This window comes from Pan troglodytes, chromosome 16 (assembly GCF_028858775.2).
Source record: "Pan troglodytes isolate AG18354 chromosome 16, NHGRI_mPanTro3-v2.0_pri, whole genome shotgun sequence".
In the NCBI taxonomy this organism is placed as follows: domain Eukaryota; kingdom Metazoa; phylum Chordata; class Mammalia; order Primates; family Hominidae; genus Pan; species Pan troglodytes.
Window position 1 is genome coordinate 36,613,727 of NC_072414.2, and position 14,598 is coordinate 36,628,324.

Consider the following 14,598-nt stretch of genomic DNA (forward strand, 5'->3'; position numbering starts at 1 on the left):
GCCTCTCAAATAGCTGGGACTATAGGTGTGAGCCACCATACCCGGCTAATTTTTTTGTATTTTTAGTAGAGATGGGGTTTGGCATGTTAGCCAGGCTGGTCTCAAACTCCTGGCCTCAAGTGATCTGCGCACCTCAGCCTCCCAAAGTGGATTACAGGTGTGAGCCACTGTGCCTGGGTTGGAAAATACATTTTCAATTTTCAAGCACATGGAACTTTTATTAAAACTGAGTAGTCATGTGCCACATAACAATATTTCACTCAACAACAGGCTACATTTACAATGGTGGTTCCCATAAGATTATCATAGAGCTGAAAATTCCTACAGCCTATTATTTACTATGCTATACTTTCGTTATTTTAGAATGTACTCCTTATTTCTTTTTTAAGCTGGCTATAAAACAGCCCCAGGTAAGTCCTTCACGGTATTCCAGAAAAAGGCATAGGAGACGATAGCTCCATGCATGTTACTGCCTCTGAAGATTGTCTTGTGGGACAAGATGTAGAGGTGGAAGACAGTGATATCGATGATCCTAGGCCTAGGATATGTATGTGTTTGTGTCTTCATTTTCAGCAAAAAGTTTAAAAAGCAAAATAAATGATGAAAAATGAACCTAAAGACATAATAATGTCTAATGTGGTTAAAAAAATAAAACACAACAATAACATGAATAGGCTATGAGTAAATGAAGTTAAAGCATTCAACGGACCTGTATTATTCAAAACAATTAGTTATTAACTGTAGATCTGAGCTGGGTGTGGTGGCTCACGCCTGTAATCCCAACACTTTGGGAGGTCGAGGCAGGTGGGTCACTTGAGGTTGGGAGTTCAAGAGCAGCCTGCCCAACATGGTGAAATGCCTCTACTAAAAATACAAAAAATTAGCTAGGCATGGTGGCAGGCGCCTGTAATCCTAGCTACTCAAGAGGCTGGGGCACAAGAATCGCTTGAACACAGGAGGTGGAGGCTACGGTGAGCCAAGATCGTGCCACCTGCACTCCAGCCTGGGCGACAGAGCAAGACTCCATCTCAAAAAACAACAACAACAACAACAAAAAAAACACAAAAAAAGCCACACACACACACAACAAAAAAACAAACTTTAGATCTGATAATTTAAGTATGTACATTATATTCCCTAGGATAGGCACAAAGGAGCTCCTGGAGTGCTTATGATGTTTTATTTCTTCACCTGGATGGTGGTTACAAGAGTTTTTGCTTGATAATTATTTGTTGGCCAAGTGCAGTGGCACACGCCTGTAATCCCGGCACTTTGGGAAACCGAGGTGGGTGGATCACCTAAAGTTTGGAGTTCAAGACCAGGCTGGCCAACATGGGGAAACCCCACCTCTATTAAAAATACAAAAATCAGTTGGGCGTGGGGGTGCATGCCTGTAATCCTAGCTACTAAGGAGGCTGAGGCAGGAGAATCGCTTGAACCCGGGCTGTGGAGGTTTCAGTGAGCCGAGATTGCGCCACTATACTCCAGCCTGGGTGACAGAGTGAGACTGTCTCCAAAAAAAAAAAATAATAATAGTAACTATTATTATTTGTTAAACTGTATTCTGCGTATTTTTTTACACATTGTATTTTACAATACAAAAATAAAAATGTAATAATGTGGTTCATTACAGTAACAAATTAAAGGAGATTATTCATATGATTATCTCAATAGATACAGAATAGGCATTCAATAAAATCCAATACCCATTCATGATAAAACCTCATAGCAGGGAACATAAGGGAACTTAACCTTACAAAGGGTATCTTAAAACACACACACACACACACAAAGAGATATACACACAGACACACACACACAGAGAGAGAGAGAGAGAGATGGAGAGACAGAGAGAGAGATGGAGAGACAGAGAGAGAGAGCGTGTGTGCTCTACTCAGGAATAAGGCAAAGATTACTTCTGGATCATGTTATACTAGAGACCCTAGTACCCCAATTAAGAAAAAAGGTGGTAGCTAGGCGTGGTGGTTCACGCCCCTAATCCCAGCACTTCTGAAGGTCGAGGAGGGAGGATTGCTTGAGCTAGGAATTGAAGACCAGTCTGGGGCACATGGCAAAACCCTGTCTCTACAAAAAATAAAAAAATTAGCTGGGTGTGGTGGTGTGCAACAGTAGTCCCAGCTACTCAGAGGCTCACATGGGGGTATCCCTTGCAACTGGGAGGCGGAGGCTGCAGTGAGCCAGGACTATGCCACTGCACTCCATCCTAGGTGACAGAGTGAGACCTGGTCTCAAAAGAAAAAGTGCTAAGAAGTACATACAAGGATTTGAAAAGATGAAAGAAAACTATATTATTCTGATGTTATATGTATATTAACTATATAGAAAACTCAATAAAATCTAATAAATTATTAGGATTAATTTAACAAATTTGCTGGATATAAAAATCAATACACAAAAATTAATTATATTTCCTTATACTGTCAATTAACAAAATGCAATTTAAAAAATACCACTTAGGGTCGGGCATGGTGGCTCATGCCTGTAATCCCAGCACTTTGGGAGGCCGAGGCAGGCAGATTATGAGGTCAAGAGATCGAGACCAGCCTGGCTAACACAGTGAAACCCCGTCTCTACTAAAAATACAAAAAATTAGCCAGGCGTAGGGGCATGTGCCTGTAGTCCCAGCTACCTGGGAGGCTGAGGCAGGAGAATCGCTTGAACCCAGGAGATGGAGATTGCAGTTAGCCGAGATCACATCACTGCACTCCAGCCTGGGTGACAGCGTGAGACTCCGTCTCAAAAAAAACAAAAACAAAAACACTTAGAATGAACAATAAATACAGTATTTAAATATACACACAACACACACACCAAAAATAATGGAAAAGATGCCAAGATTTTAATGGAAAAATTGTAAAAATTGTAATGTTTTATTGAAAGACATTAATAAAGACCTGCCCCGCCCCCCAAAAGACAAGAAAGACTATGGATATAAAGATTAAATATCCTAAAGACGCCATTTCTTCCCAACTTGATATATAGATTTAATGTAATTCTAATATAAATCCTAACAATTTTTCATGAAACTTGACAAGCTAATCCTAAAAAGTAAAGATTAAGGAACAGACAACAATAAAGGCACCCCTGAAGAATAAGGAAATTTGTCCTAATTAAAATCCTCGATAATAAAGGCAAGATGGAATTGGCCTAAGGAAAGACCTATGAACAGAATAGAGAGGTCAAAAACAAATTCATGCATATGTGGAAACTTAATATATGACACTCAAGACATTTCAGATCAGCAGTAAAAGACAGGACTTTTTTATTTTTTATTTTTTGAGGCGGAGTCTCATTCTGTCGTCAGGCTGAAGTGCAGTGTCGTGATCTTGGCTCACTGCAACCTCCGCCTCCTAGGTTCAAGTGATTCTCCTGCCTCAGCCTCCCGAGTAGCTGGGAATACAGGTGTGCACCACCATGCCCAGCAATTTTTGTATTTTTAGTAGAGACGGGGTTTCACCATGTTGGCCAGGATGGTCTTGATCTCTTGACTTTGCGATCTGCCTGCCTTGGCCTCCCAAAGTGCTGGGATTACAGGCGTGAGCCACCGCACCCAGCCAGGACTTTTCAAAAAAGTGCTCAGACAAATGGTTATCGGTATGGGAAAAAATTAAAATAGCCCATATCATGTATAAGTTTTAAATGGATAAAGAACTTAAATGTGAAAATCATAATTTATAGCTGGGTGTAGTGGTAGGTGCCTGTAATCCCAGCTACTTAGAAGGCTGAGGCAGGAGAATGGCTTGAACCTGGGAGGCAGAGACTGCTGTGAGCTGAGATCTCTCCACTGCATTAAAAAAAATTCATAATTGAAAAACTTTTAGGAAAAAACAAAAACTATATAATTTAAGGATAGATGTCACAAATAGCATTAGTCATAAAGGAAAAGACTGATTAATTAAATTCCATTAAAATTAAGAACTATATTAAAGATTCCACGAATTAAGTAAAAAGACAAGCCACAGACTAGAATACATCCACCACACAAACAACAAAGAATTGGTATCTAGAGAATATCCAACACTACAAACCAATAAGAAAAAGAAAAATACCCGAAAAGAAAAATAGGCAAAAAACTTGAACAGTTACTTATGAAAGAAAAAAAATCCAAATATCTTACACACACACACACACACACACACTAAACCTTAATCAGGGAAATGCAAATGAAAATCCATCATACCATCATACTGGAAAAAACGTTATAAATCAAGTGCTGGCAAGAACATCAAGTACATGCAACAATGAGAAACCATACACTGCTGGTGAGAGCATAAACTGATAAAACAATCTTGGAAAACTAGAGTATTATCAATAAAATTAAACATGTGCATGCCGTATGATCAAGCAATTCTGCTTTCACCCTAGAGACGCTCTTGCCCATGTGCTGCAGCAGATACATGAGAAACTTTACAGCAACACTGCTTAACAGAAAAAAAAAAAAAAAAAAAAAAAAAGGAAACAACATAAAGCTGGATAAAGACATATTATACAGTGGGATACGATACAGGGGTGAAACTGAATGAACTATAGTTATATACATTAAACATGGATGAATCAAAAAAATCATGTTGAGTCTCAAAAAATATACATACAGTGCCAGGCATGGTGGCTCACACCTGTAATCCCAGCACTTTGGGAGGCTGAGGCAGGAGGATCACCTGAGGTCAGAGTTCGAGACCAGTCTGGCAAATATCGTGAAACCCCATCTCTACTAAAATACAAAAAGTTGCCAGGTGTGGTGGCACGTGTCTGTAATCCCAGCTACTCAGGAGGCTGAGGCAGGAGAATCGCTTGAACCCAGAAGGCAGAGGTTGCAGTAAGCTGAGATAGCTCCACTGCACTCCAGCCTGGGTGACAGAGTAAGACTCCATCTCAAAAAAAAAAAAAAAAAAAAAAAAAGAAAGGAAAGAAAAGAAAAAAAAATATGTAAAATATATAATTATATATATATACACACACACATACACAGTGGTTCCATTTTATGCAAAATTCAACATTAGCTACAACTAAATAGCATTATTTGGGGATACGTTTATATGCAGAAAAATAAAGAAAATCATGAGAATGGTTAAAAATTTCAGAATGGCTGGGCATGGTGGCTTATGCCTGTAATCCCAGTGCTTTAAGAGACCAAAGCAGGAAGATTGTTTGAGGCCAAGAATTCGACACTCACCTGGGAAACAAAGCAAGATTCCACCTCTACAAAAAAAAAAAAAAAATAAATAATAAAAATTATCTGGGTGCAGTTGTATATACCTATAGTCCCAGCTACTTGGGAGGCTGAGGCAGGAGGATCACTTGAGCCCAGGAATTCAAGGTTACAGTGAACTATGATCACACTACTGCACTCCAACCTGGGTGACAGAGCAAGACCCTGTCTCATTAACAAATAAATAAATAAAATTTCAGAAGAGTGGTTAATTCTGAGGCCAGGCAAGGTAAGGGAATAGGATCAGGGCAGGGCATACACATTCAAAGATATCCATGATATTCTATTTCTTGCCTTGATGGTGGATACAAGAATATTTGTTTTACTATTGTTATCACTTAAAATATATATTACTCATTCATTTTTATGTAGGAGGAGACCAGGGCCAAAGCAATGTTGTATATACAATGCAATACTAATTAAATTCACACAGAGACATGTGCACTGTTTAAGGGGAGAGGCACTGTGTGAATTAAAATCCTGGTGCTACCACCTATGCCCATGTATAGCTGAGTTAGATTTCCTAACCTCTTTGTGCTTCAGCTTCCTGATCTATAAAATGGGGCTAACAGTATTAACCCTATAGGGTTAATAAGAAAATTAATGAGATAACACTTGTCTATTATTAACATAGAAAAAATAACTATAAGGAAATAACACCCAAATAGTAAACATGATTACTTCTGGATGGTAGATTTACAGAAGACTTAATTATTTTTCTTACAATGATATTTTAGAGTATATAAAAATAAGTTTTTCAACAAATGGTGCAGGGACAACTGAAGATCCACAAAGAATGCAAAAGAATGAAGTTGGCTTCCTCCTTCATACCATATAAGAAATTGAACTTAAAGTGCATAATAAACCTAACTGTAAGAGCTAAAACTATAAAAGTCTTGTAAGAATAAATCTGCACAATCTCAGATTAGGCAATGCTTTCTCAGATTCAACACCAAAAGCAAAAATGACCCCCTCATCCCCCCAAAAAAGATACATTGACTTCATAAGACTAAAACACTTTTGTGTTTCAAAGGACACTATCGAGAAGGTGAAAAGCCAAAAAAACTGAGGAGGAACTCCTCCCCAACTCATTCTATGAGGCCAGCATCATTCTGATACCAAAACCTGGCAGAGACGCAACGAAAAGAGAAAACCAGGCCAATATCCTTAATGAATATAGATATAAAAATTCTCTGGCTGGGAGTGGTGGCTCACGCCTGTAATCCCAGCACTTTGGGAGGCTGAGGCAGGCCGATCAAGAGGTCAGGAGTTTGAGACCATCCTGGCTAACACGGTGAAACCCTGTCTCTACTAAAAATACAAAAAAAAAATTAGCCGGGTGTGGTGGTGGGCGCCTGTAGTCCCAGCTACTCAGGAGGCTGAGGCAGGAGAATGGCGTGAACCCGGGAGGTGGAGCTTGCAGTGAGCCGAGATCGCGCCACTGCACTCCAGCCTGGGCAACAGAGCGAGACTCCATCTCAAAAAAAAAAAAAAAAAAAATTCTCCACAAAATACTAGTGAACTGAATCCAGCAATACATCAAAAAGCGAATCCAACAGAATCAAGTAGGCTTTATCCCTGGCATGCAAGACTGGTTCAACATATGCAATCAATAAATGTGATTCATCATATAAACAGAAGTAAAAACAAAAACCATTGCTTGCTCCTCAAGTAATACTCCCTTCAACATCCCTTCATGTTAAAAACCCTCAACAAACTAGGCATTGAAGAAACATATCTCAAAATATCAAGAGCCATTTATGAAAAACCCATAGCCAACATCATACTGAATGGGCAAAAGCTGGAAGCACTCTCTGTGAGAACCATAACAAGACAAAAATGTCTACTTTCACCACTCCTATTCAACATAGTACTGGATGTCCTAACCAGAAAAATCAGGCAAGAGAAAGAAATAAAAGGCATCCAAATAGGAAGAGAGGAAGTAAAACTATCTCTGTTTGCAGCTGACATGATTCTATACCTAGAACACCCCATAGTCTCTGTTCAAAAGCTCCTGGATCTGATAAACAACTTTGGCAAAGTTTCAGGATACAAAATCAATGTAAAAAAAAAGTCAGCAGCATTTCTATACACCAACAACATTCAAGCTGGGAGCCTAATAAAGAATGCAATCCCATTCACAAAAGTCACAGAAAGAATAAAATACCTAGAAATACAGTTAGAGAGATGAAAGATCTCTGCAATGAGAATTACAGAACAATGCTGAAAGAAATCAGAGATGACACAAACAAATGGAAAAACATCCCATGTTCATGGATAGGAAGAATCAATATTGTTAAAATGGTCATACTGACCAAAGCAATTTACATATTCAATGCTATTCCTATCAAACTACCAATGACATTCTTCACAGAATTAGAAATAACTATTTTAAAATTCATATGGATCCAAAAAAGATCCTGAATAGCCAAAGCGATCCTATGCAAAAAGAACAAAGCTGGAGACATCATCACTTCTCGGCCTTTTGTCTAAGAACAATTGTAGCTGCAGACTTCACATCACCTGACTTCAAACTATACTACAAGGCTACAATAACCAAAACAGCATAGTACTGGTACAAAAGCAGACACACAGACCAATAGAACAGAACAGAGAGCCCAGAAATAAAGCCACACACCTACAGCCATCTGGTTTTCCACAAAGTTGACAAAAACAAACAATGGGCAAAGAACTCCCTATTCAATTAATGTGCTCGGATAAAAGGCTAGCCATATGCAGATGATTGAAACTGAACCCCTTTCTTATACTATATACAAAAATCAACTCAAGTTTGATTAAAGACTTAAAAGTAAAACCTAAAACTATAAAAACCCTGGAAGATAACCTAGAAAATACCATTCTGGACATAGGCCCTGGCAAAGATTTCATGACAAAGACACCAAAAGCAATTGCAACAAAAACCAAAAATTGACAAATGGGACCTAATTAAACTGAAGAGCTTCTGCAATGCAAAATAAACTATCAATAAACAGACAACCTACAGAATAAGACAAAATATTTGCAAACCATGCATCTGACAAAGGTCTAATATCCAGAATCTATAAGGAACTTAAACAAATTAACAAGCAAAAAATAACCCCATTAAAAAGTGGGCAAAGGACATGAACAGACACTTTTCAAAAGAAGACATACACATGACCAACAAGCATATGAAAAAATGCTCAATATCACTTATCATTAGAGAAATGCAAATCAAAACCGCAATGAGATACCATCTCACACCAGTCAGAACGGCTATTATGAAAAAGTCAAAAAATAACAGGTGCTAGCGAGGTTGCAGAGAAAAGGGAAAGCTTATACAGTGCTGGTGGGAATGTAAATTAGCTCAGCCAATGTGGAAAGCAATTTGGCGATTTCTCAAAGAACTTAAAGCAGAACTATCATTCAACCCAGCAATCCCATTATTGGGTATATAACCAAAGGAATATAAATCATTCTACCATAAACATACATGCACACATATATTCCTCACAGCACTATTGACAATGGCAAAGATATGGAATCAACCTAAATGCCCATGATTGGCATTTAGGTTGGCAAACTAGTGTATTAGTAGTCTGTTCTCACACTGCTACAAAGATACTACCTGAGAAGGGAGGTTTAATTGACTCACAGTTCTGCATGGCTGGGAGGCCTCAGGAAACTTACAATCATGGCAGAAAGTGAAGGGGAGCAAGGCATGCCTTACATGGTGGCAGAGAGAGCACAGGGGAAAACTGCCACTTTTAAACCATCAGATCTCTTGAGAACTCACTATCAGGAGAACAGCACTGGGGAAACTGCTCCCATGATGCAATCACCTCCCTCCCTTGACACATGGGGATTATAACAATTCAAGATGAGATTTGGGTGGGGACACAGAGCCAAACCATATCAACTGGATAAAGAATTTGTGATTCATATACATGATGGAATACTATGCAGCCATAAAAAAGAGCGAGGTCATGTCCTTTGCAGCAACACGGATGGAGCTAGAGGCCATTATCCTAAGTGAACTAATGCAGGAACAGAAAATCAGATACTGGGTGTTCTCACTTATAAGTGGGAGCTAAACACAGTACACATGAACAAAAAGAAGAGAACAATAGACATTGGGGCTTACTTGAGGGTGGAGGGTAGGAGGAAGGTGAGGATTGAAAACTGCCTATCAGGTACTATGCTTATTACCTGAGTGATGAAATAATCTGTACACCAAACCCCCATGATATGCAATTTACCTATGTGACAAACCTGCAAATGTACCCCTGAACCTAAAATAAAAGTTAAAAAAATTTTAAAAAGGTGAAATAACAACCCAAAGAACGGGAGAAAGTATTTGTAAATCATGTATGTCATAGAGTCTAGCATCCAGAATATATACAGAACTCTTAGAACTCAATAAAAAGACAACCTAATTTGACAGACATTTCTCCAAAGACGACACACAAATAGCCAATAAGCATATGAAAACATGTTCAACATGTTTAGTCATTAGGAAAATACAAATGAAAACCACAATGAGATGCCATTTCATTTTGACTTCACACTGACTAGGATGGCTGCAATAAAAAACAAACAATAACAAGTGTTAGCTAAGATGTGCAGCTAGCAGAACCCTCATACATTGCTGATGGGAATGTAAAATGGTGCAGTCACTGTGGAAGTTTGGGGATTCCTCAAAAATAATAAATGACCCACTAATTCCACAGCTAGGTATATACCCCAGAGAAATGAAAACATATGTCGACACAAAAACTTGTACACAAATGTCCACAGGAGGATTATTCATAATGGCTAGAAAGTGGAGACAACCCAAATGTCCATCAGCTGATGAATGAACAAAATGCAGTATATATTGATACAATGGAATATTCAGCCATAAAAAGGAATGAAGTTGTAGTGACATGCTACAACATGGATGAACTTTGAAAACATGCTAGGTCAAAGATGCCTGTCACAAAGGTCACATATTTTATAATTCAATTTACATGAAATGTCCAGAATAGAAAAATCCAGTCAGAAAGTAGATTGGTGTTTAAGACTTGGAGACAACAGGAAATAGGGAGTGGCCACTAATGGTTATGGAGTTTCTTTTTGAGGTGATGAAAATGTTCTAGAATTAGTGGTGATGGCTGCACAACTCTGAATATACCAAAGGCCATTGAATTGTACACTTTAAAAGGGTGAATTTTATGGGTATGTGATTTATATCTCAATAAAGCTGTCATTTAAAGAAACTGGCACATAACATTATTAACTTCAGGGACTGTGTAGTATAGCAGAAGGTACCCTGCCCTTGATTCTAGCTCCTGTCTTCATTAACATGGCTCTGGGTCACCCACTCAATCACTGAAAGCCTAAGTTTCTTCATCTGTAAAATAAAAAGAATATAAACTACCCAATCTGTCTCATATGGTTGTTTTGGGACCAAATTAGATATTCCATGTAAAAGAGTGTTTGTGAATTATAAAATCTTACATAAATTCAGGTTATGCCTCTTCTGAAGTTGGATCAGAATAGTAGGAAGCAGGCTGGGTGCAGTGGCTCACTCCTGTAATCCCAGCACTCTAGGACACAGCGGGTGAATCACTTGAAATTAGGAGTTCGAGACCAGCTATGGCCAACATGGCAAAACCCTGCCTCTACCAAAAAATACAAAAATTAGCTGGACATGGTGGCGCGTGCCTGTAGTCCCACCTACTGGGGAGGCTGAGGTGGGAGAATCGCTTGAACCTGGGAGGCGGAGGTTGCAGTGAGCTGAGATTGCACCACTGCACTCCAGCCTGGGCAATAAAGTGAGACCCTGTGTCAAAAAAAAAAGTAGGAAGCATAAGGTAGGAATAAAAGAGTTGTTAGTTTTCCACTTCATTTAGTCTCATCAGCTTAATGTTGCCTCCATTTCCTGTACCTTTTTCTTATTATTTACTATAATCTTATGTCTTTTAAAGCCAAAAAGGGTAAACTACTAAGCAGAGTTAGGGTAATGAAACAGCCAGAACTGTTTAAATAGATATACAAAGGTTATAGTTCTTTTTGCTGCTAAATTAAATGAATTCTCTCAAATCCTAAATCGAATAAAAGTATATAACACAAAATAATTAAGTAATGTTCTTGGGCATTTAATTCTGTTACCTCTAGTGCATGTATGGGAATTGAGCACCTTCCCCAGCCATTGAGATGACAAAGAGTGTCCACAGTGCTGGCACTTCCATGGATCATGAGTCTGTTTAAAAACTCTTCTTGAGTCAAACCAAACAAAATCAGAGAGAGTCCATTCTCTACAGGAAAAATAAAAGTTAGCTTTAACAAATTAGATTAGATTTTAGGATTATGATTTAGGAATTGATTTTTAATTACTCAATACTTCAGTACTATAATTACAAATATATTTATATTTACTGGATATCATGTACTATAATGATCTTAACTCATCATGGTTTTTCAACATTTTTATAGGAGAGTTTTGTGGGTTTTTCCTTTTTAGAGACAGAGTCTCCCTCTATTGCCTAGGCTGGAGGGCAGTGGTGTGATCATAGCTCACTGCAGCCTCAGACTCCTGGGCTCAAGCAATCCTCCCACCTCAGCCTCTGGAGTTGCTGGAATTACAGTTTCATGCCATCACACCCAGCTAATTTTTAAAAAACTGTTTTGCTAATTTAAAAAAATTTTTAAATTGTTTTGTAGCAATAGGGTTTCACTTTGTTTCCCAGGCTGGTCTCACACTCCAATTGTTTTGTAGCAATAGGGTTTCACTTTGTTTCCCAGGCTGGTCTCACACTCCTGGCTTCAAGTGATCCTCCCACCTTGGCCTCCCAAATGTTTTGATTACAAGCGTGAGCCACTGCACCCACCAAGGAAATTTGTCTTTAAAACACTGACCACAAGGCAAATTCTTATAAGAGCAATGCATTTTATGAAATAGCACTAAATTAGCCAGGCACAGTGGCTCCTGCCTGTAATCCCAGCACTTCAGGAGGCCGAGGTGGGCAGACCACCTGAGGTCAGGAGTTTGGGACCAGCCTGGCCAACATGATGAAACCCCGTCTCTACCAAAAATATACAAAAATTTAGCCAGGTGTGGTGGCGGGCGCCTGTAATCCCAGCTACTCGGGAGGGTGAGGCAGGAGAATCACTTGAACCTGGGAGGCGGAGGTTGCAGTGAGCCAGATCACACCACTGCACTCCAGCCAGGGAGACAAGAGTAAGACTCCATATCAAAAAAAAAAAAAAGCACTAAACCCCACATTTCTACTTTATATTATCTTGCATAATCAATCCTGGAACCTTTAATCATTTACAGATGTCAGGTTTCTGGTTTACTATTATAAAATAATTCATAGCATATTCCTGACACATAGAAATACATGATTACCAAAATTTGGGTATAGAAGAAACACACGGTTAATTCCAATCACAACATTCAATACCTTTGCAGAAGATGAATTATTCGGTGAATGAATGCATATCTGAAATATCAAAATCTCCCATGGGTACAGGGGCAAAGCAGGTAGTGAGAAAAGTGCAAGAAAAACCTAATCAGAAATAAAATGGCTCAGGCTAAGCATGGTGGCTCACGCCTGTAATCCTAGCACTTTGGGAGGCCAAGCCGGGAGGATCACTTGAGCTCAGGAGTTTGAGACCAGCCTGGGCAAGGTAGTGAGACCTCATCTCTATTAAAAAATAAAAGTACAGCCAGGTGTGGTTGCTCACACCTGTAATCCCAGCACTTTGGGAAGCTGAGGCAGGTGGACTGTTTGAGGTCAGGCGTTTGAGACCAACCTGGCCAAAAGAGCGAGACGTTGTCTCTACTAAAAATACAAAAATTAGCTGGGAGTGGTGGTGCGTGCCTGTGGTCCCAGCTACTCTGGAGGGAGGTGGAGGTTGTGCTGAGCCAAGATCGCACCACTGCACTCCAGCCTGGGCGACAGAGTGACACTCTGCCTAAAAAAAAAAAAAGTAAATTAAAAAAAAGAGAAATAAAATGGCCCATCTAAGAGAACAACTGAAACTCAGCTCCAACCCATAAGTTACTATGCAGGAATGCAGATCCAGTGTTGCCAGATCTTACAATTTTTTCTTTTTTTTTGAGACGGAGTCTCACTGTCTCCCAGGCTGGAGGGCAGTGGTGCGATCTCGGCTCACTGCAACCTCCGCCTCCCTGCAACCTCCGCCTCCCAGGTTCAAGCAATTCTCCTGCCTCAGCCTCCCATGTAGCTGGGACTACAGGTGCCGGCCACCACCCAAGGCTAATTTTTGTATTTTTAGTAGAGACAGGGTTTCACCATATTGGTCAGGCTGGTCTTGAACTCCCAACCTCAGGTTATCCATCCGCCTCAGCCTCCCAAAGTGCTGGGATTACAGGCGTGAGCCACTGCACCCGGCAGATCTTATAATTTTTCAGTAACAGCTGGAAATTAGAATTTGTGTGAAATCCTCTCATTCTGAATGTTTATAATCTTTTTTAAAAGCCTAGACAGTGCAAGCCAAGCAAAATAAATAAGCAGTTCATACATGGCCCATGAGCACCTAGCTTACAACCTCTGCTTGTGAAGTCAAATGAAGACTCTTTGGGTTAAAAATAATAATAATAATAAACTTCATTTCTCTCAAACTTTCTCTTAGTATCTTAGCATTTAGCTGGGCAGAAATGACATTAATTAAAAGCCAAACATATGAGACACTATTACCAAGAATAACAAGAAACTTCCTCTATAAACAATTACAATACCACTTAAAGGCAAGAGCAGGCACTGAGGCAGAAGTAAAATACAGTAGGAAAGCATACATCTCAGCAATGGATTTCAATCTAATACAAGACAGTCTCACCTGTCAAAACAAAGCACAGTTGCTGGTCTCCACTACTGTCTACAGGAATACACTTTGTGCCAAGGGAAAAACACTGCATGCCCTGGGTCTCCAAATCCCAGAGGGTAATGGTATAGCCCATCCTTTCCACTTCCCAAGTAAACAGTGCAGTGAATCCTGTCACAGACACACATTTAAGCTCTATGGGTTCCTCTTGTTCACTGATGTGCATTATTTTCCATGATCTTCCTGGATCACTGGTCTTGGCATGATCTTTCTGTAGAACATTATATTGCCCATGCATTATGTCCTGTGGAATGAAGGCCCAGCTCTGCACACTTGTACTGTGGTTACCAGATTCAGGTGACTCCAAATGCAAAATATCCTGGAACCATGGAGCACAACAGGAAACCTCCAGTTTGGAGTTCTTTATTGTTTCATTCAATGATGATAGCTGGGCTTTCCAAGACCTGGAAACAAGGTAAAATATAACTTAACACCTGTCACAGTAAAAGGCACTATGTAAAACACTAAACCAGGGCAAAGATGTTCTTAAGAAAAAA

General features: G+C 39.5%; 1 protein-coding gene across 3 annotated transcripts in view; it reads right to left on the minus strand.

The window, feature by feature from the left end:
- Positions 1 to 14,598, minus strand: part of SPG11 (SPG11 vesicle trafficking associated, spatacsin) — a 101,195-nt gene that overhangs the window by 74,753 nt on the left and 11,844 nt on the right. For all 3 annotated transcript variants that reach the window (XR_010151656.1, XM_054667505.2, XM_016928134.4), the window contains exons 6-7: positions 14,057 to 14,505; positions 11,363 to 11,508 (exon numbers count right to left, since the gene is read on the minus strand). Coding sequence is in view for 2 of the 3 variants with exons in the window: in XM_054667505.2 (XP_054523480.1) it covers positions 11,363 to 11,508; positions 14,057 to 14,505 (595 nt within the window). In the remaining variant the exon portion in view is untranslated. The remainder of the gene's footprint in view (positions 1 to 11,362; positions 11,509 to 14,056; positions 14,506 to 14,598) is intronic.